Below are 20,039 nucleotides of genomic sequence, written 5' to 3'. Positions count from 1 at the left end.
CCAGGAAATATAAACTATAAGTATTAAGACAAACAATCCAGTAGAAAACTAGCACAGGCTCTCAACATATCCTTTACAACAGAGCAAATCTGAATCACAAATAAACAAATGAAGCTGTTCAAAACTCACTGGTAATCAGGAAAATGCAAATTTAAAGCAGAATGAGATCACTGCAATAACCAACACATTGGCAAAATTTAAGTCTGAAAATATCAAAGGTTTTCAACAGGAACGCCCAACTGCTAGTGAGAGAATAAATCAGTATGATCATTATGGAAACCAGTTTGGAGTCACCATGCTCTACAACCCAGCAATTCCATTCCTAGGTATTATATCCAAGAGATTCTTTCACACTGTACCATTGGACATGAACAAAAATGTCCACAGCAGAACTGCTTGGAATAACCAGAAACTGGAAACAATACAAATGTCCCTCAATAATAGCAGGATGAGAATATAAATTGTGGTATATTCATGCATAGAACACAAAAGGCAGTGGAAATGAATGAACTAGTTATACACACCATCCTAGATAACTCGCAGAAATCTACTATAGAGTGAAAGAAGCAAGTCACAAGAGACTACAGACAGTATGGTTTCATATTACAGCATTCAGACATAGGGATGCATGTATAGGTAATAAAACGTCAAAGAGAAGCAAGAGAATGATTCCCAAGGGTCGGAATAGTGATTCTTCAAGAGGATAGGAATGAGATGCAAACTGGGAGAATAAAAAGGGAGACTCTAAAATCCTCTTGACCTAGACAATGAGTATGTTTTTTTATTTTATTAAAATTATTAAAAATGTACATATGTGCTTTCTATACTCTGTGTAGATGACGTATTTCATAATAAAAATTAGTCTTGTTATATTTTAGACAGTCATTTCTCATAGAACAACCTCCATCCCCCAAACACTTTGATTTTTAAATAAATCCCTGGTTCTGTTTGTCTTTTTTTTTTCCAGTTATAAAATACTTATTCTATTTTTCTTTTTTTAAATTAGTTTCTGGTGTACAAAACAATGTACTAGTTAGAAATTTATACCCCTCACAAAGTGAGAAGTCCCCTTCCCGTTTGTCTTTTATAATATACCTGCTGGAGGTGGGGGGAAGAGTGCAGAGGCAAAAAACAGTATTAAAAGTTTTGGTTAATCAAGGTTAAATTGCAAAAGCCTCTGTTTTGTAACAGTTCTCATGTTATTCTATTTCTGAACTTTATTGTGACCTTGAAATGGAGGATTCCATCAACAATAGCATCAACTATTACCTGCCTGAGAGGGAAAATGATTTGTTAACAGACCAAATTCTTCCTAGAGACTATATTTGGAGGTGTAACAGGTAAAGGATTCTTTAACTAAAATACGTACACTTCACAAAAAATAAGGCTACACAAAATGAAGACAAAGCATTCTATTTTTACATAGAGAAACCTACAATTGCTTCTCTCAAAACCTTACTTTTGTGAGAGACATCTAATATTCAATAAAAAACACTAACTCTGAAGGCTTAACAAAATATAAACAAGACTTGAAAAACAACAAAAGGAATGTACTGTTTTAAAAACAACTGTCCAACTAGAGCCAGTGAAAGGTCATAATAAACATCGATAATTTTAATTCTTACTGAAGCATTCACAGAAGCTTAATGTTACCCAAGCTTTTAAAAAGCCTGTGTTGCTGCTTTCATTTAAACTCTGAGATGTTCTGCTGGAGCATTACATACCTAAGAGTGACAAACTGAGGCCTAGAACAATGGAGGTGCCCCACTCACATCTCAAATGTACTTCTTCAGTTGGCCCCCCATGACACGTCCTGACCACTTCTGCCATGCTCTTTTCTTGTCTAACACGTTATGGTACGTGAACTACAAGTTAGTATTTGATCAAATGTAACTGTATCACACTTATGATCTCTCTTATTATAGGTGGAAGCTAAAAAAAAAAATAAAACCCTAAGTTGTTAGATACAGAGAACAGATTGGTAGTCAGAGAAGGGGGGTGGTTGGTGGGAGAAATGGGTAAAGGGGACCAAAAGCATGTTGACTAAGTTAATATACTGTATTACATATGTGGAAGTTGCTAAGAGTAGATTTTCAAAGTTCTTGTCATAAGAAAAGAATGTTTTGTAACTATGTATGGTGACATAAGTTAATTAGACCTATCATGGTGCTCATTTCCCAATGGACACAAATATCAGATCATTATGTTGTATACCTGAAACTAGTATAGGTCAAATATATCTCAATAAAAAAGGGAAAAAAAAAGCTCTTCAAAATTACAAAACATATTTTTTTCCAAAAAAAACCCTGTAATTGCAAAATATTAATATCACCCCCCAGAAAAACTGTAAAAGCTTCAAAGGCAGTCCATCTTGGATGGATGCCCCAGCATCTCCCACAGTTTGAACAAGTTATGTGGGCTATACCGTAGATGAGTCATAAACAATGGATACTGGTAGACAGTCAATGCAAAGCAAATCCTCTCTCATCCTAAAATGAACTGTTGAAAGATACTTCAGAGAACATCTTCCCTCGCCTATTCCAGGGGCATCTCAGTCCACCAAGCTCTTGCTGCCCTGGAAACTGCTTTCTCCCGAGATCCTTACAAGTGGATGGCAGGCAGCACCACCAATCCAGAGGTACCCACCAGGCCTCCCACTCCTCCCCCATCGGGCCAACTGCCAAACCATGTCAGTTCGATGTCCTTTACAGTCTTGCATCCACTCTCCTCTCGTTACTAAAATGCAGTTTTGGAATCACCACCTGTCATCTAGCCCAGTTCGACAACTTCTTCAATGTCCTCTCTGCTTTGAATCTTCTATGTCCAGCCCCCAACCCATTCCCTGAAACGCAGTGGTGAAGGACAAGAACTAAGGCGTTGCACACAGGCCTGCATTTGAACCTCGGCTCACCAGCTGCGCGAACTCGGGCAATTTTCTTAACCTGTCACCTCGGTTTCTTCACTGCTAGAGAGACTAACACCCACCTCTAACGGTTGGTAGGAGTGAAGAAAATAATACGTGTATTGTGAACAGTGTTCCCCACACAGAAGGGCTGGATTATGTATGTGGTGGGGGGGTCGGGCGGGGGGGAAGGAGGGGAGAGGCCATGATGGGTGTGCAAGGGCTGCAAAAGTCACAGGACAGACACGATGCAATGTCCTAAAGCATTAGCGTAACTTCACGACTTGAGAAAACAGCTTACACCAAAATAAGGCTCCACTGTGGCGTACTCTGAAAACTTGCATAAGTATTTAAAACAAGAGATTTCAATAAAAATCTCCTGGGAGGTGGGGGCTGTTCAGAACATGCCTCCTGGACTTCCTGGGAAGTAAAAATTCTCTGTTGGTGGGAACGTCTGGAACTCCTATGCGCACTCAATAAATGGTTCTTGTTCAGCTACTGCTCAGTTAAAAGCGGTTCAGGATGAAGTCTGCACGAGGAACACGGGTTCGGAGCCCGGCTCACCGCCCCCTCCCTCGCCTGCACCCCCGCAGCACGGCCCCCACTCCCACGCTTCTCCCCCCGTCGCCGGCCTCCGGTGGGGCCTCATCTGTGCTCCCTGAACCCCACGCCCCTCCCCCTGCCCCCGCCTAACTCCTGTATCCGCGGGTCTCGGAGGCGCATCATTTCCTCCGGCGTCCCCGAGGCCAGGTCCTGTCCTCGCAGGGCTGGGCGGCTCCCTCCGTGCACGCACCCCTGCCCCAATGCGAGGCACGGAGAGGAAGGCGCGCTGCTGCCCTTTCCACTGCACTGGTCAGCGCTCAGTACACTCCTGGCTTCAGTGAGCTCAGGGACCAGGTCTCGGTCGCTAGAAGGATCCGAGAACCAGAATCCGTCCGCACTGACGCAACAGCGATGCCCGCCATCCCCCGGGTGGGAAGGGGCCTCAGGACGGGTCCCAGCCCAAGTTCCAGGGCCTGGCAAACGCCAGACGGGCCGCGAGGGACGCCAGCTTCGAAACACCGTCCCAGGGCACGTCCCGAAGAACCACCAAAACCTCGGAGTCGCGACCCGCCGCGGGCGACCAGCACCCGAGCGCGCCCAGGGCCCCGCTCCGCGCACGCGTGGTAGCGCCGCGGCCTAGAGGGCGCCGTCGGCAGGAGGGGTGGGGCCGTCCTCACCGAGCAGGCGCGCGGTTGGTCCTGCTCCCGGGAGGGGGTGGCCCGGGGACGGAAACAGTCAGTGCCCGAGCCCTCTCACAAAGAAATGCAGCCTCCGACAGGCGGGCGGTCGCCAGCGCCAGAACGGCTCCTCACCCCGCTCCGCACGCCGTCCTCAGCCGAGGCCCCGCCAAGGGGAAAGTCCGCACCGCTGCGCGGGCGGCACCGAGCTCGCAGCGGCCCCAGCACGCCCGGGCAGCTGCCAGGTTGACGCCGGAAGCTGGGCCCGGGACCGCACCGGAAGGGCCGCCTCTCCCCGTGCATCTCCGCCCCATCCGCCCAGGGTTCCCTCCCAGACTCGGACGTACTCTACAGGGTCTAGTATTCGCTTCTACCACCATCGAGGAGAACGAGTTCGTGAGATCTACTTCATCAGGGGCGCCGCCTGCTAGGCGCAGATGCAAGACGAAAAAAACCCTCTGCCTTTGCTCTGGAGCTGTGTCACATTCCACGGCACCATGGATGAACCAATTTGTATTTCTTTGCTGCAACCCTCCCTCTCTCCACTTCCCCATTCTCGAGAGGTAACTCAGAAGTTATCTCCTACTTACTTTCCTGCAAACACCCAATCTCTGAGGTCATTTCCTGCTTTGCTTCTTGAATAGCATCTGGTACTCACTATTAACCACCACCTCTGGTGGCGTACCTCTTTTCCTGCAGCAGGTACCCCAAAACCTTCCCCACCCACCCTGCCTCTCATTCGAGTGCTACCACAGGCTTTGCCTGTCATCTAAAGGGAAGCCGTATCTTGGGATACGGAGAACCCCCTCCTCACTGCTTCCCTCCCACACACGTTGGGAGTCTCGCCTTCACTTGTCTCCCAAATTAAACTACTTGAGTACAGAGATGGTCATCTTAAGCACTGCCTATGAAAAGGACTAAACGAAAACACTTTTTGGAGCAATCTGACATAAGAGGATACACATCCTGATTTACACATATGGAAACCTTTGACAAAACTGCTGCTCTGCCCTTGACTGGAGACTCACGCTGCTTGAACACTATCCAACATCCCCTCTGTCCAGTGCTGCAGTCAGCCGTGTTGCAAGCTATAACCTTCTGTTCCCCGGACTAAGGACCCTCTGCTTTTCCGTTCCACTGGGCCTGGAGGTTGTTTTTGTCTTATTCAAATTTAAGTCTAAGTTCTCTGGGAGGGTCTACTTGGCTGAAGGAAAAGGAACCTGTGCCAAGTTTCCCCTTCAGAGCTAGGAGCCTGTTTTTGACCAGATTAAACCACGGAAGGGTTTTAAGCAAATGAGTACTATTAAGACATGCATTTTTTCTAAATGCTTACTCTGGCTGCACTGTGGAGAGCGGATGGGAGAGGTGCCAAAATGTATGTGAGACAAGATAAGCAGCTACTTGCAGGGTTACAAGAGAGATGCTAAAACGGTATGGCAACAAAGCCAAAAAAAAAAAAAATGCAAGCACTTTTAAAGTGAAATAAGCCAGAACTTGGTGAGATTAGATTGAGGGTAAGGGAGAGAAGGCATCAAGATAACAGGTTACAGGTTTGGGCAACTGGGTAGTATAATAGATGGTTTTGTGTCATTCACTATGGTGTGGAATAATGCAAGAGGACGGATGTCTTCCTCCTCATCAAAAGACTCAAAAGGCTTTGCTTGCCAAGCAGCAAAATGAGCACATTAGGGATGGAACCTCAAAAGGGAGGGGCTGATTTGGGAAAGAAAAGAACGCAGTATCAGAACTGAAAAAAAGCAGGATTTCAAAACTTATCTTGATCATTTAATACCCTTGGGCATTGCCCACTACGTGTCCCAGGTTCTTGCACAGAATATTTTCACAATATCTGACATCTCGTGACCAATCGGGCCAAGGAAAATTTTAGCAAAAAACAATTCCATTTTGCTTGGTATCAAAATTTTATTATTGGTAATAACTGTGTAAGTCAATGAGAAAGTGATTCATCAAAAACATTTTACTTTAGAACATCTCTTTGGTTCAGGTACATCTAGAACCTGGAAAAGAACAGACTTCTGAAAGTTACCAATTTTACAGATGAAGCGACCAAAAACAACTGAGGTCTTAGGAAGTTTATTCATTTGATAAAAAGGTTCTGCTTGGCATATTAGACATATGATTCCTACTTTTTACTCAAATACATTGCTTTCTCTCAAGTCATTTCACGAGTACATACATATACATGCATAAATGATAACGTATACCTATAGAGCACAGATCTTGCCTTACTCTATCTAAAGCTAGGATTTTTAAGACATACTTTTTAACTGGTTTTGAAAACAGGGTTTTGTGGTAGTGCCTTAGGAAGCTGGACAAGAAGAGTAAGGTGGAGGCTGACTAGTGGGACTTTGGGCCCCATCATTGCTTCAACTGAAAATAAATGGAACTGCTCTTACCCGTTTTAGATACTGCAGCATTATAGTGCTGTTATTACTCCTTTGAGTAACAACTATTTAAACTATAACAGAGGTTCTGCTATTAACAAAATTTGAAAACCACTGTACTCAAGGATTAGCGTATGAGTTTGGTTAATATTTATAGACTAGAGCCAAGATGCTTCACGACAGGTCATAGGCATATGGATGCAGGGTCAGTACACATAGGACAACTATCATGGATACTTGGTGTCCAGAAGGATCACAAATTGTTAATCCTGTGAATGACTAAGGGGAAGGATGTGTGCAGGCAACTGGGCCTTAAGGTACTGTCTACTAAAATACTATGGTCACCAAATCACAACTGCTCTGGGGACACCAGGGTTAACCTGTGAGAGCTTGCAGACCTCCTTTGAGGCACATGAAAGCCAGAAATGTGTAAGTGGCCTCCAGAGATGACCTATTTTGATGTTCAGTGCTTCACTTTTCTCAGAACTGCTCGGCTACAAAATACTCTGATGCTGCCCTGCTATGACTGCTCTCCAGTGGACTGTGAGCTTGGACAGTATCCTGACACGAAATGAGCATGAACGTGTGCTGTAATGTCTTATAAGAAAATGGCACCAAGACAACGTCTTTCTTTTTTTTAAAGTTCTGTATGGCTCAGAGCCTATGGAGAAATGGGAGTGCCCTCAATTAACTGCTTTTGAATCTGCTCAGTGGCTGAAACTCAAGACTCATGCATCAGTGCTTTGTTAAGAGCACTGCCTCTAAATGCCAAATATATTACCCACATGAGCCAAGTAATTACCGTGTTTCTCTGAAAATAAGACCTGGCCGGACAACTAGCTCTAATGAGTCTTGGAGCAAAAATCAGTATTTTAAAAAATTTATTTTATTATTTTAAAAATTATTTTACTATAAGACCAGGTCTTATATTAATTTTTGTTCCAAAAGACGCATTAGAGCTGATTGTCCAGCTACGTCTTATTTTGGGGGAAACAGGGTAACTACGAATCCCTGGTCCATTTCTTTGGCTCAAGTTGCAAGTTGCCACCCAGAGATAATCCATCTCTAACTCAGGGATGGCCAACAGGCATTCAATACCTGCTCCAAAGTTTTAGAAGTAACTTAAGTCATAGAATAAAAGTTGCTTACGAGTTTTCTTGATGTATGTCAGCAAGTCAATTCATTGAAGAAAAAATGGCTTGTGAATGTTTACTTTCGTTAAATCTGTGCTCAGTGATTTTATAGCACAGAACATACATAAGAAGTATTACACACAAAATGAGAATTTCATGAACACTGACAGGTACATTCTAAGGTACAAAAACAAGTGATTGACTTGGAAAATTAATTTTATTTACAAATGTTCTCCTATAAACAAAGATGCCACTCCACCCCCCCATTACAATATAATTGATAATTACCAGAAAAAACATTTACACAGTTTTAATCTTTCTGCAAAAGAACTGCATTATGGGATAAGCAAATGTGGGATGGTCTAAGACATAAAAACAAAACAAAAATCAACTTATCCAGCATGAATGCCCTATTGACAGACAGAATGAGGAATTCAGAATCACACCCCTTAACGTTGTTACTCCAAGAAACTGAAACATGTGATAATTTTGGGAGAGGTAAATGCTTCACAATAAAGTCGTCTTACATAGCAGTTTCATTATGATTGTTTAGGATTGATCTTGCAGGCCAATATTTATGCTGATTTTTAAAAATAAGTCATCATTGTAAAAAGGGCTTATCTACACAGATTTTTCTACTAATGAAAATATGTAGATACTGATCTGGTCTCATCATTCAGGCTAATTAATAAAATAACAAATGCATGAAAACAACTTAAAACAAAAACATAATCATCATGTGATTATCTGACTTAAAAATTTAGAATTCTCCCTGAAATCAGAGAGTATTGCTCCTCCAGTTACTGTAAATTTGAATTTTTCATAGCCAAGACAATATATAGACAAAATATTTATCCAAAGAGTTCAAAATAAAATTATCCAAATTACCTACTTCTCATTTTATATGTAGTTACTTTTTAAAAACCCTTTAAATTTTATATAGGAGGATAGTCACTCACATCATAGCTAAGTTACAAGGAATTTCAAAACTTTGAAAAAAAATTCATCCCTGAGACGTGAGAAAAAGCTCTAAAAACACAGAAGTGACAGTCCTATACCCTTTGAACAATCTTTAGCATACCATGAACTTTTATTAACAGTCAGCAATCAAATGTATTCCAATCCTGGATAGTTACTGCCTCATGATCTGATCTTTTTATAATGAAACTGAAAGTTCAACATTTAAAAAAATCAGATAAATAGGGACTCTGGTTTTATTGTCAGGTTTATATTTTTTGTGAAGTCCAACGACAGCCAGCTAGGATACACATATTCCAATAAAGATCGAAGTAGTAACTTCTGCTGGCATCTCTTCTTCTGAGTCTCCATTTCTGCAATGATCTTTACCCAAATAGTAAAAGTAATACAATTACAATTGAGTTTACTATTATCAATGGCACTGCAAAGAAAAAAAATAGTTTGTTACCAGAAAGAAAATATCAGGAGAAAACGAAGTCACTAGCATCCTGGAAGGATGGAAATACCCAACAATCTATCATCATGATCATGTTGCAAACACTTGTAACAGGAGCATTCAAACATGCACTGGATCACACAACCCAAAACTTATTTTAAAGAGGGCTTGTGTGATGGGGGATAAGGATCACATCGGCACAACTAGATCAACACGAAAACAGCTGTGGATAGTGCCAGTGTTACTCTGGGAGCGCAGAAACACGATGGACTCAGGCAGATCCTTATGGCTGCCAGGGACACATGACATTAGAAATACAGTGCAAAGAAGATTCCGTAGCTTCATCATTAAAGTAAGAATGAACTTATCATTCTATCCAAAGTTGTGATTAAAGCAGCTAAAAAGAGGCAGAGACACAGAGAGACAGAGAGAGAGAGAGACCCTAGTTTTAATGGTTTTAAAGAAAAGGTTTGAACTCTTCTTTCTTGAATTGCTCTAAAATATTTTCTAATACAATAGCAGATATGGGACATTTATTCTTCTCTTGAAAGCCTTATAGGACTCTAAAGGGCTTTACTAGTACATGGAAGCAACAGCGTTTCCAAAAGGCAAGAACATCATTGTCTTTCAACTCTGAGGCAACATACAAACAGATTATACCACCAAGCATTCCATTCGCCTCAACTGGCGTAGATAGAAACAAGAGGCAAACTCTGGAAAAAACCAATAACTTTTAAGCAATAAAGCCCTGTTAAAGAGAAAAAAGAAATCCCACTATAAAGATGGTATTTGATAGTACTCGCACTCGAAAGCTTTGCTACTTAAATCAAACCACACAACTTAAGAGTGCTCTATTAGTTTTTCTTCTTACCTCTCATCACTGTTCTTACAGATCGGATAAGGTTCATTAGCTGAGATTTAATTCCTGGCTCCTCTCCGAATCCGCCAATTCCCTGGTCTGTTCCCCAACCAACTGTATAATATAAAGATGATTAGCTGTGTTAAAATTTATTATGCATTCACCTTGCTCCCTCATTAGTCATGTCCTAAAAGATTATCTTGAGCCTTTGTTAAAGACATAAAATATAAAGTCATATGACCTAAAAGTAGAAACAATACTAAGTTAAATACATTAGAGTATATTTTTTACTTTTGATAAGCAGCAAAAACTCATTTCATTTCCACTTTGATTTTATACAATCAACTACAGTCTAATAAATTATGCCATGGCATTTAACTCAGTAAAGGTGACCGTTATGACACCCTAATTGATTTTTTTCTTTTTTAAACTAACAAAACATTTTTCAAGTCCGAACTAAAAAAACAGCCAACCAAGGCACAGTGTCAAGTTGAATAATGAATTGGCTCAATTCAGAATTTACAAAACCTAATGTAATTCTCAGTATAAAGACATTGTGACTGAGATTCACTACCTGTATCACATGGGGGAAATTTTTAACCTAAACCTGGTCAGCTCGGCTGGTTTAGAACATGCCTGACCCTGCCAGCAGGGGCACACCTTTTTTATCCTTGATCATTATTCTTCATTTCTCAGTTCCGAGGTGAGGATTTAGCCAACTATCCCTCTTATTTTCTGTAAATGAGTCTTTTACCTTCTTCTATATCATCTTCTTGATAGTACAAATCATTATTTCTTTACCTTTATCTGTTAGTTCTTTTTTTATTACCTTACACATTCTTCTAAAGACTTACATGTCCTCATTTCTACAATTTGTCCTTCTCTCGTCCTCATTTCAGGTCCACCTGTCGTATCTCATATGACTATATTTTTTTTTAATCTCATATGACTACAGGGCTTAATTAATTCCTGACATGTTAACCCTTAAACTTGAAGACAGAGAACAAGTCTTTATTTTATACATGAAAGAAACAAGTATCAGGAAACAAGATTTCACTTTGCTTACTGATATTTTGTTTTGGCAGCCTGAGCTGATTATTTATAATACGCTTTTTCATGTTTTTTTGGTACCACTCATAATTAGCACTGGATATAATAACTACTACTCTGTGTGGTTTTTTTTAAATGTGTGGTTTTTAAAAAACAGTTTTATTAAGATACAATTCACCTAATACAGAGTTCACAGACTTAAACATATACAATGGTTTAACATTATGTTCAGAGTTGTGCAACCATCACCACTCAATTTTAGAACATTTTTTATCACCCCCCCAAAGAAATCCTGAACCCATTAGCAACCACTTCCCACCCCCACAGAACCCGGTAACACTAAGCAACAGCCAATCTGCTTTGTTTCTATGATTGCCAATCCTGGACATTTCCTATGAATGGAATGATATGATATGTGGTCTTTTATGACTAGAGCTTCTTCACTTAGCATCGTGATTTTAAGGTTCACCCATGTAGCATGTATCAATATTTATTTCCTTCTTATTGACAAATAGTATTACATAGTATGGATATACCATATACTAAAGTCATCTACGCTATTCATCAGTTAATTGATGGACATTTGGGTTGTTTCCACTTTTTAGCTATTATAAATAATGCTGTTATGAATATTCGTGTTCTTATATGTGGATGTTTGTTTTCATTACTCTGGCTACACCTAAGAGTGGAATCACTGGGTCACATGGTGACTCTTAATATTTTTCCTCATTTACTGTGATGAGCACGTGATTTTCTATATTTTACGAATATGATTTCTTACATTAATTGATTTGAGTGTTAAATCAACTATGCATTCCCGGGGTAAATCTCACTTGCTTTAGTTTGCCAGTATTTTGTTAAGAATTTGTCTATATTCATAAGAGATACTGATCTACAGTTTCTTTTTTCATAATGTCTCTGTCTGGTTTTCATATCAGGTTAATAGTGGCCTTGTGGCATGAGTTGGGAAGTACTCCCTCCTATTTGGGGGAGAGTCTATAAAGAATTGGTATGAAGCAAGCCTTCTTTACATGTTTGGTAGAATCCAGCATTGAAGTCTGGGCTTTTCTTTGTTGGAAGTTCTAAAATTATTAACTCAGTTTTTTTACACGTTATAGGTCTAATCAGATTTCCCAATTCTTTGTGCAATAATCTGCATCTTCCCGGGAATCTGTCCGTTTCATCTAAGTCATCTACTATGTTGGCATATAGTTGTTGATAGTATTCAAAAGAAAAATAGAATCCTCTTCATTTCTCTAAGGTCAGCAGTAATTCTTTTTTTTAACTTTTAATTATGAAAGTTTTAAAACATACTCGTACCTAACACTCAGTTTTAATAATTGTTATATGTGCTTCATCTTTTTTCTGAATACTTCCTAACTAACTATAATACCTTTATTACACTAACAAAATTTACAGTGATTCCTTAATATTATCCAGTATGCAGTCCATATTCAAATTTCATCAAATGTTCTCCATATGTCTTTTAAAGTTGATATATTTGAACCAGGAGTCAATCAAGGTATACACACTGCATACGTATATCTCCCTTACATTTCCCTCTCTCCCTTTTTTGTCTTTCTTACATTTTGTATGTTTGCCTCGTGGTCACTCCCTCCCCCTTTTTCCCACAGCACTGACTTGTTGAAGAGACCTGTCTAGTTCTTGTTGTCATTGCTGAGACAAGTCTCTCCCATTTACCACAAAATACATCCCAGCTTCCCCTTCCAGCTACCTTTTCTTCGTTTCCTCCAATTTAGTGGTAACGCTGGATAATCCTGCTGTCTCATTTCATCACTTTCCACTGACTTCTCAACCCATTCCAATCTGGATTTTACCCACTGCTTTAACTGCTCTTGTAACATCACCTCTACTACCATGAATCCTTAGGACACTTTTCAGTCCTTCTCTTACTTAGCTTCTCAGAACATTCCACCGTTGTACTCTCTCTTCTTTAAACACTCCTTGGCTTCTGTGAAACCCCACCGTCTAGATTTTTCCCATCTCTGTTATGCTCACTCATCAATTTCTCCTGTCAGCTCTTCCATCTCTACCTAAACATTAAATACTGGAAGAGATTCTAGGACTGTCCTGGTCACCAATTCTCTTTGTACTCTTCTTTCCCTGAGCAATTTCATCTCTTCACATGGTTTCATTTATCATCTGTGGTTGACAAACTCAAAGTTCATTCTCCACTCTGGCTCTTGCTTTGTTCTACAGATTTAAGTCCAACAGACTAGTCCACATTTCTACTTGCCTATCTCACAGATGTAATCTCAAACTCTAATGTCCAAAACTTATTTCATTATCTCTTCACCTTCTTATCCAACGATCCAGCTCCCAATTTCCCTCCAGTACTCTGTAACTCAATAAAGGTACTACCTACCGCTCACTCAGTTGTTTAAGCTAGAAAACCAGTATTGTGTTTCCCTGAAAATAAGACCTAGCTGGACAATCGGCTCTAATGCGTCTTTTGGAGCAAAAATTAATATAAGACCCTGTCTTGTTTTACTATGAGACTGGGTCTTACATAATGTAATATAATGTAAGACTGGGTTGTATATTAATTTTTGCTCCAAAAGACGCATTAGAGCTGATCGTCCGGCTAGGTCTTATTTTCGGGGAAACACGGTAGAGATCTTTGCCTTTTTCCTTTCTTTCTCATTCCCAATGTCCAAACAGTAAAAATTTGCCTTTTCTACCTTTAAAATATCTTCTGATTTGTAACAGTTTCCTAGGCCTCCCGTAACAAAGCAGCACAAATTGCGTGGCTTAACACAACGGAAATTACTCTTCTCACAGTTCTGGAGTCCAGAACTCCGAATGCAAGCTATTGGCAGAACTAGTTCCTTCTGGGGCCTCTAAGGGATAATCTTGTCTATGCCTGTCTCCTAGCTTCTCCTAGTTACTGGCAATCCGTGGCACTGTTTGGCTTGTAGCTGCGTCACTCCAATCTCTGCCTCGTGTCACACAGCCTTCTTCCCCATGTGTCTGTGTATCTCTTGTCACACAGCCGTCTTCCCCATGTGTCTCTGTTTCTCTGTCTCCTTATATAGACACTTCATTGGATCTAGGGCCCATCTGACTCTAGCGTGACCTCATCTAAATTTGCTTACATCTGCAGAGACCCCATTTCAAAATAAGGTCACATTCAGTGGTACCAAGGGTTAGGACCTCCATATACCTTTTTGGGAAGGACACACTTCAACTCCCATGATCTCTTCTACTTTCTGTATAGCGGTGAAGAGATGGACTCTTGAGTAAGCGTCTAAGTTCCAATTCTAGGTCTGCCACTTTCTAGCTGTGTGATCTTGGAAGTTACCTACTCTCTTGTGCTTCAGGTTCCCTATCTGTAAAGTAGGGGTGAAAACAGTATCTGTCTCACAGGGTTGTTGTGTCAGGGTTACACACGTTAATATACGTAAAGCACTTGATGCAGATCCTGACCTACAGTGTTAAGCATTAGTTATTATTGTTATTAATTATTATGCTCACTCAACTAATGGCACACCCACCCCACTACTTGCCCTATTTGGAATGGTGCTTCGCACATCCACTGTTGTACCGTCCAATGTGTTCTCCGTACTGTAGCCGGAAGGATCTTGCAAATAACAAATCTGGTCCTGTCACTGCCCTGCTTAAGACCTTGTTTTCACCCGCCTCAGTGTACACACCAGCTCATATTCCTTACCCGCCCTACTTCTCCCAACCCTTCACCTTCACCTGGTTAATATTTACTCGCTTATCAGATTTCAGGTTAGACACACTTCTTCTCCAAGAAGCTTTCACAGATTCGCGGTTTAGGATCTCCCTGCACTTCTCTTTGACGATATCCTGCAGCCTTCGTTCTTGTGACTTGCTCAGTTTCATTTCGGTTAATTTCCCTGAGGAGGGCAGGGTACCTTCTGTAACCCCAGCTCTTGTGTCATGGGCCTGGCACACAATCTGTGCCCAATGCACCTCTCTTCTGAAGGAACAAGCGAATCCACCTCGCTCGTGGGTTGGAGTTTCCGTGATTCACAGATAAACGTGGCACACTGAAACAAGTGACACCCGTCGCGCAGCAGTACCCTGCCTCAATGTCGCCTCGTCTGGCGAGAAGCGGCCTGCCCCGGACGCCACGGAAGCTGCTGGATCGTGAGGTCCTGCGTGGCGTAACGTGGGTCTTCATCTGCGTATCCTCAGATCCTGACAGCGGTCGCGGCGCGTCGTGGACCCCCACAAATCTGCGCTGAACAACCTTTCCCTGGAGCGCGGGGAGGCTGAAGGTGGCGAGAACCCCAACAGCTTCCCCCCTATGCGCCCCGGAGCCCGGCACCCCTGGGCCCGCCATCCGTTCCCGCTCCCAACTACCCAGGCTCCAAAGGAGCTCCGCCCTTCCCGCCGTAACTGGAAACGCAGACCCGGCTATCCGGACCGCTCACTGTGCCCACAGAGAAGGGCACCACGTCACCACCCACACGCGCCGCTCACGGGCTCGGCGGGCGCATCTCCGCACCCCCACCCGGACCCAGCGCCAGGGCCCCACAGCGCGCGGCCGTGCAACAACCTCTACCCCGCGGTGGAAGTCAAGCCCGCTGAGACAAAAGTGGCTCGGCTTCCTCCCGCGTGCAAAGGCCCCCGGAGCCAAGCCCTGGGCGGCTCGGCCCCCGCCCGCTGGCCCCCCCTCGCAGCCCGGCCCCGGGGCTCCGCCGCCGCCGCCCCGGCCCCGCCCCACGGCCCCACTCACTGTTCTTGAGGAAGCGCTCCTCGTGCAGCACGGCGATGGCGTTGACGCAGAGCAGGGCTGCCTGCAGCAGCGAGTACAGGGTGAAAGCCATGGTGGCTGGGCGCCGGCCGGAGGCGCAACTGATTCCTCCGCAGCCGCCGCGAGGGACGTGGCGCCGCCGCGGCCGGCGCTCTCCTACGGGAGCCGGTGAGGCCCGAAAAGCTTTCCCAGAAGCTCCGCCCCCCGCCGGGCTAAGACCCGCCCCCCGCCTACGTCAGCCAGGCTTGTGTGCTGAGCTTGTCTGGCCCTGTGCTGTCCCGTGCGGGAGCCACGGGTGGCTCTCGACCGCTTGAAGCTGGAAGTGTGGCGGGTCCGAAATGAGGTGCTTTAAGTGTAAAATGCACCGGGTATCAAAGACTTAGCACGAAAACAAGAACGTCAAAGATCCCAATAAATCCCAACAAATCTGGTCCTGTCACTGCCCTGCTTAAGACCTTGTTTTCACCCGCCCCAGTCTACACGCCAGCTCTTATTCCTTACCCGCCCAACTGAAAAATGTTGATTACATGTGAAAATATGTCCAATATAGTAGGTACATAAATTAAATTAAGGTTCATTTTTTCCTGTTTCAACTTTTTGAAAAATGTGGCTATGAGGATATTGTAATGACGTGAAGCTTGCATTATGCTTCTACTGCACAGATGCTCCTAAGAGCTGTATGAGATGTTAATATTCCTATTTTACAGATAAAGAAATGGAGGCTTTGGCAAATAACTTAAAACACTAAAGTAAAATAAAATAACACATCTTAAAATTACTCAGTGAGAAACATTCTCTCCTTGATCAAACTCGAACTAGGCTCCTCTGAGCCTAGGCCTCAACCTTAGCCTATAAAAACTATAGATGCTCAACACATTATTTCATCCACTCCCCAACCCCCACATTAAAAGACTTAAACACTAACAGTTTCTAACAGCTCAAAGCCACGTCCCTGCAAAGACCCTTTAAGGGGCCTGCCTGAGAAAGCTTGAGGCTGCGGAAAGAATTGACTGAAAGAATTGACTTCGTTCTAGCCACACCTGAAAATGGGCCCTGACCTCCCTTTCTTAGAGCATTTACTAAGAAAGACCTACAGTTGTGAATCCTTCCTTTGTCCTTTTGACATGCATATGTATCTCCTACAATTCAGGTGTGTCTTTCTTAAGGACCTGAAGGCCATAACTTTAAAATGTATTCATTGGGAAGGAGAGGAACTCTGTCTCCCGGTCTCTGTGGGAGGGCAGAATCTTAACATTGACAATTGCCAACTAATAGACACCTGGCCTAAACAACATGTACACTGACTACCCTTTGTATTTTCCACTTCCCTGACTTTGCCTAATTACGCCCCTGCACACCTCCCTTTCTACTCCCTCATTCTCCCTTTAAAATGCCCAGTCACGGGAGGGGAGTGGTAGATGAGGGTAAAAGGGATCAAATACATGGTAATGGAAGGAGAACTGACTCTGGGTGGTGAACACACAATGTGATATATAGATGATGTATTACAGAATTGTACACCTGAAACCTATGTAACTTTGCTAACAATTGTCACCCCAATAAACATTAATTTAAAATTAATTAATTAATTAAAAATAAAATGCCCAGTCACCTCTCTATAAATCAAGGTTGAGTTCAGTTCACACTTGACCCTCTTCCCTATTGCAAGAGTATATTACTGATTAAAATCTGTCTTTACCACTCTAATTGGTGTACAGCTTTGTTTATCTTTGCCAGTAAAAGGCTGCATCTAATCATGTTAAATTTTAGCTGTTGTTTGTGGGTAAGGACAGTATGCAAAGTAATCACCTCCTGAACTTCTCAGAATCCCCTAAAATAGAAAACGGAAAAGCAGCACATTAGTCCCAGAAAGAAAAGACTTTGGAAGCCCATGTGTAGCTGCTGCTGGAAGAGACACTAGACAAAATAATAATAATAATAATTAGTTAAACTCTCAAGAATAAATTAAGCTTAAATAGGCCAACTAGTTAATGTCTATAGGGAAGAAAAATGTATCATTTCCCACAGACATACATAAACACTAGCTCCAAAATTGGACACAGGAAGATTTAAGAGAGTAAACGTCGGGGCAGGATTCCAACAAATCCTCCAGTTTTTCAAAGCCCACAAAACTCTAGACACTGGTGTAGAAGAAGGTTGTTCCTGTAAGTGGACAGTGAGCACTCCAGGATTCCTGTACTGGGCTGGGAGGGGGCAGGGGTACCTTGTTTAGAAGTTTGGTTGAGCAGTTAATCTCAATTTCTACTACTAGATTGTATGTCTACTGAGGAGGGGGGAAGGCGGATGAGTGGAGATTATGGCGATGGAGTGGGCATGGGAGTAAAACCTCCTGATGTAGGCGATGTTGGACCTGCCGGCAGTTTCTGAGTGCGGGGGGCGGGGGGGGGGGGGGGGGGGGGGATCGTGTCTCATGAAGCCGAAGAATGCAAACAGGGACCAGGGAAAGGCAAAAAGCTTTAAAAACAGGATAGTTTATTAGAGGCAGGAGAAGAGGTTGCAGCTCCCGAGCAGGAGGGGGTCCCGAATGGGGGTGCCCCATGACTGAGGCAAAAGCTCCTACCTTTATACCTTCCCTTTGTTTGGGGAAGGGGAGCGGTTTGGAGAAGGGAATTGTTTGAAGAAGGGAACTGGGGCCTTCTAATGAAATTTGTCTACCAGGTTTGTTCTGCTTGCCCATCCTAAAGGAATTAGCAAAGTAACCCACTCTGTATCTATCAGATCTGCTCCATTTGTCAGGCCAAAAGGAATTTTATGATTAATCTCAAGGCCTTGTTACATTATGTCTTGGAGCGAAGGAGTGATTTCAAAACCTGAAGTTTTAGGATATGACTGTCTTTGTTTATTCCACCAGGGACCTCCCTGTCTACCTAGAGACATGCTAACTCTCCTGTATCAATCCCCCCTCTGAAGACGAAACCCTAACTGCTGTTAGGGGATAGGGGCGAGGACCACTCTGGCTACTTCAGGCTGAGGAGGGGCATAGAGAGACCAGCAGCTAGGGCTTGTCCAGAGGTCTATCTAAGGGTCCCCGGTAGATGAGCAGATCCGAGCAGATGAGGAGTTTGTTGCTTTGGAGGCCGTGTAGCCAGCTAGTGAGTGGTCCACAAGCAGAGATACACCGTAGGCAGTAGCAAGAGATGATTCCTATAATAATGAATAACAGGAATATGAGAAAGGCTTCTATAAGTCCTATTATGCTAGGAAGCCACAGAGTAAGGAAGGATAAATCTAAACCAAAGAATCTTGTTTATAGTTTAATATTGGAAACCTTTAATTAACTGTGAACTATCAGAGAGACTGAAACAGCATAACCCTTTAAACTTTTTATATTTTTGATTGTGTTTGAGAAGTAGATAATCTATGGCAGCTTTGTTTGAGAACTGTTATTCTGACCTGTCCTAACTTTTGTCTTATGACATGGATAGCCTGTGAGGTGGCGTTTTAGGGTTTTGTTATTAAGTAAGCTATTTGATTATTGAGCTTTTTGTATGTTATTTTTTTAATAATAAAAGAACTCTCATCAGTGAAGAGCCTCCAATCTGGGTTGTCTAAGGGTATTTTTTTGTACATCTGTTTTAGGAGTATAGGCTTGTATTAAAACTTATTGGCAGTTAATTTTTCCTCTGTCTCTCGGAGGAAGGTGGTAAGATTAAGATGGAGCAGGTCCATATTTGAATTAGAGGACCTTTTAAGAGGGCCTGATGCTGCAGGAGGCGGTTATCAGTGAGCCAGTGACTATTGTCAGCATTTAAAAGTCCTTGAATGTGATGGAGGGCAAAGACAGTTAAGTCTTGTCCCATCGTGAGCTTGGTGGCTTCAGGAACCAGAAGGGCAGCCACAGCTATTGCCCGGAGACAAGCTGGTCAGCCACGCGCTACAAGGTCTAGTTTTTTACTTAAATATCCTACTGGTTGCTGTGAGGGTCCCCTGGGTTGTGTTAGGACTCCTAAAGCTATTCCCTTTCTTTCTGTTGTATATAAATGAAAGGATTTTCCTGTAGGAAGGCTTAAGGCTGGGGCACTTAACAGTACACGTTTTAAAAGGTTAAAAGCTTGTTCAGCCTCTGAGTTCCAAAGTAGTAGATGAGTATTTGCATTTTGAGTATCTTTAATTAGTTGATAAAGGCGGGCCATTTCTCCGTATCCTGGGATCCATAGAGGCCAGTAGCCAGTGATGCCCAGGAAGCCCCTTAATCGTTTTCGAGTCTTAGGTAGGGGATACGTGGAGATGGGACGAATTCTGTCCTCCCCTGGGGTGATGGTTCTTTCAGAGATAATTAACCCAAGGT

At 42.7% G+C, this 20,039-nt stretch overlaps 2 protein-coding genes across 14 annotated transcripts in view; both read right to left on the bottom strand.

The window, feature by feature from the left end:
- Nucleotides 1-4,421, bottom strand: part of HDHD2 (haloacid dehalogenase like hydrolase domain containing 2) — a 34,117-nt gene extending 29,696 nt beyond the window's left edge. For 2 of the 12 annotated variants that reach the window (XM_081078898.1, XM_081078893.1), the window contains exon 1: nt 3,597-4,067. The gene's annotated coding sequence lies outside the window, so the exon portion shown is untranslated. Of the gene's footprint in view, nt 1-3,203; nt 3,504-3,596; nt 4,068-4,122 lie in introns of those variants that run through there. The other 10 variants (XM_081078885.1, XM_081078886.1, XM_081078891.1 and 7 more) reach the window with 10 other exon arrangements.
- A 1,779-nt stretch (nt 4,422-6,200) lies between these two features.
- Nucleotides 6,201-15,933, bottom strand: IER3IP1 (immediate early response 3 interacting protein 1). Of its 2 annotated transcripts, none has more exons than XM_081078900.1 (3): nt 15,713-15,933; nt 9,946-10,047; nt 6,201-9,059 (listed from the first exon to the last, which is right to left on the bottom strand). In XM_081078900.1, the coding sequence occupies exons 1-3, from the start codon at nt 15,801-15,803 to the stop codon at nt 9,004-9,006; spliced, it is 249 nt and encodes an 82-aa protein (XP_080935026.1). In that variant the 5' UTR covers nt 15,804-15,933; the 3' UTR covers nt 6,201-9,003. The 2 variants fall into 2 exon arrangements, with proteins under 2 accessions (XP_080935026.1, XP_080935025.1); XM_081078899.1 differs by having other exon boundaries at nt 6,201-9,001; nt 15,713-15,901.
- Nucleotides 15,934-20,039: the final 4,106 nt, after the last annotated feature.

The sequence above is a fragment of the Rhinolophus hipposideros genome (genome assembly GCF_964194185.1).
Source record: "Rhinolophus hipposideros genome assembly, chromosome: 17".
In the NCBI taxonomy this organism is placed as follows: Eukaryota; Metazoa; Chordata; class Mammalia; order Chiroptera; family Rhinolophidae; genus Rhinolophus; species Rhinolophus hipposideros.
This window is presented reverse-complemented; position numbering and strand designations above follow the sequence as displayed.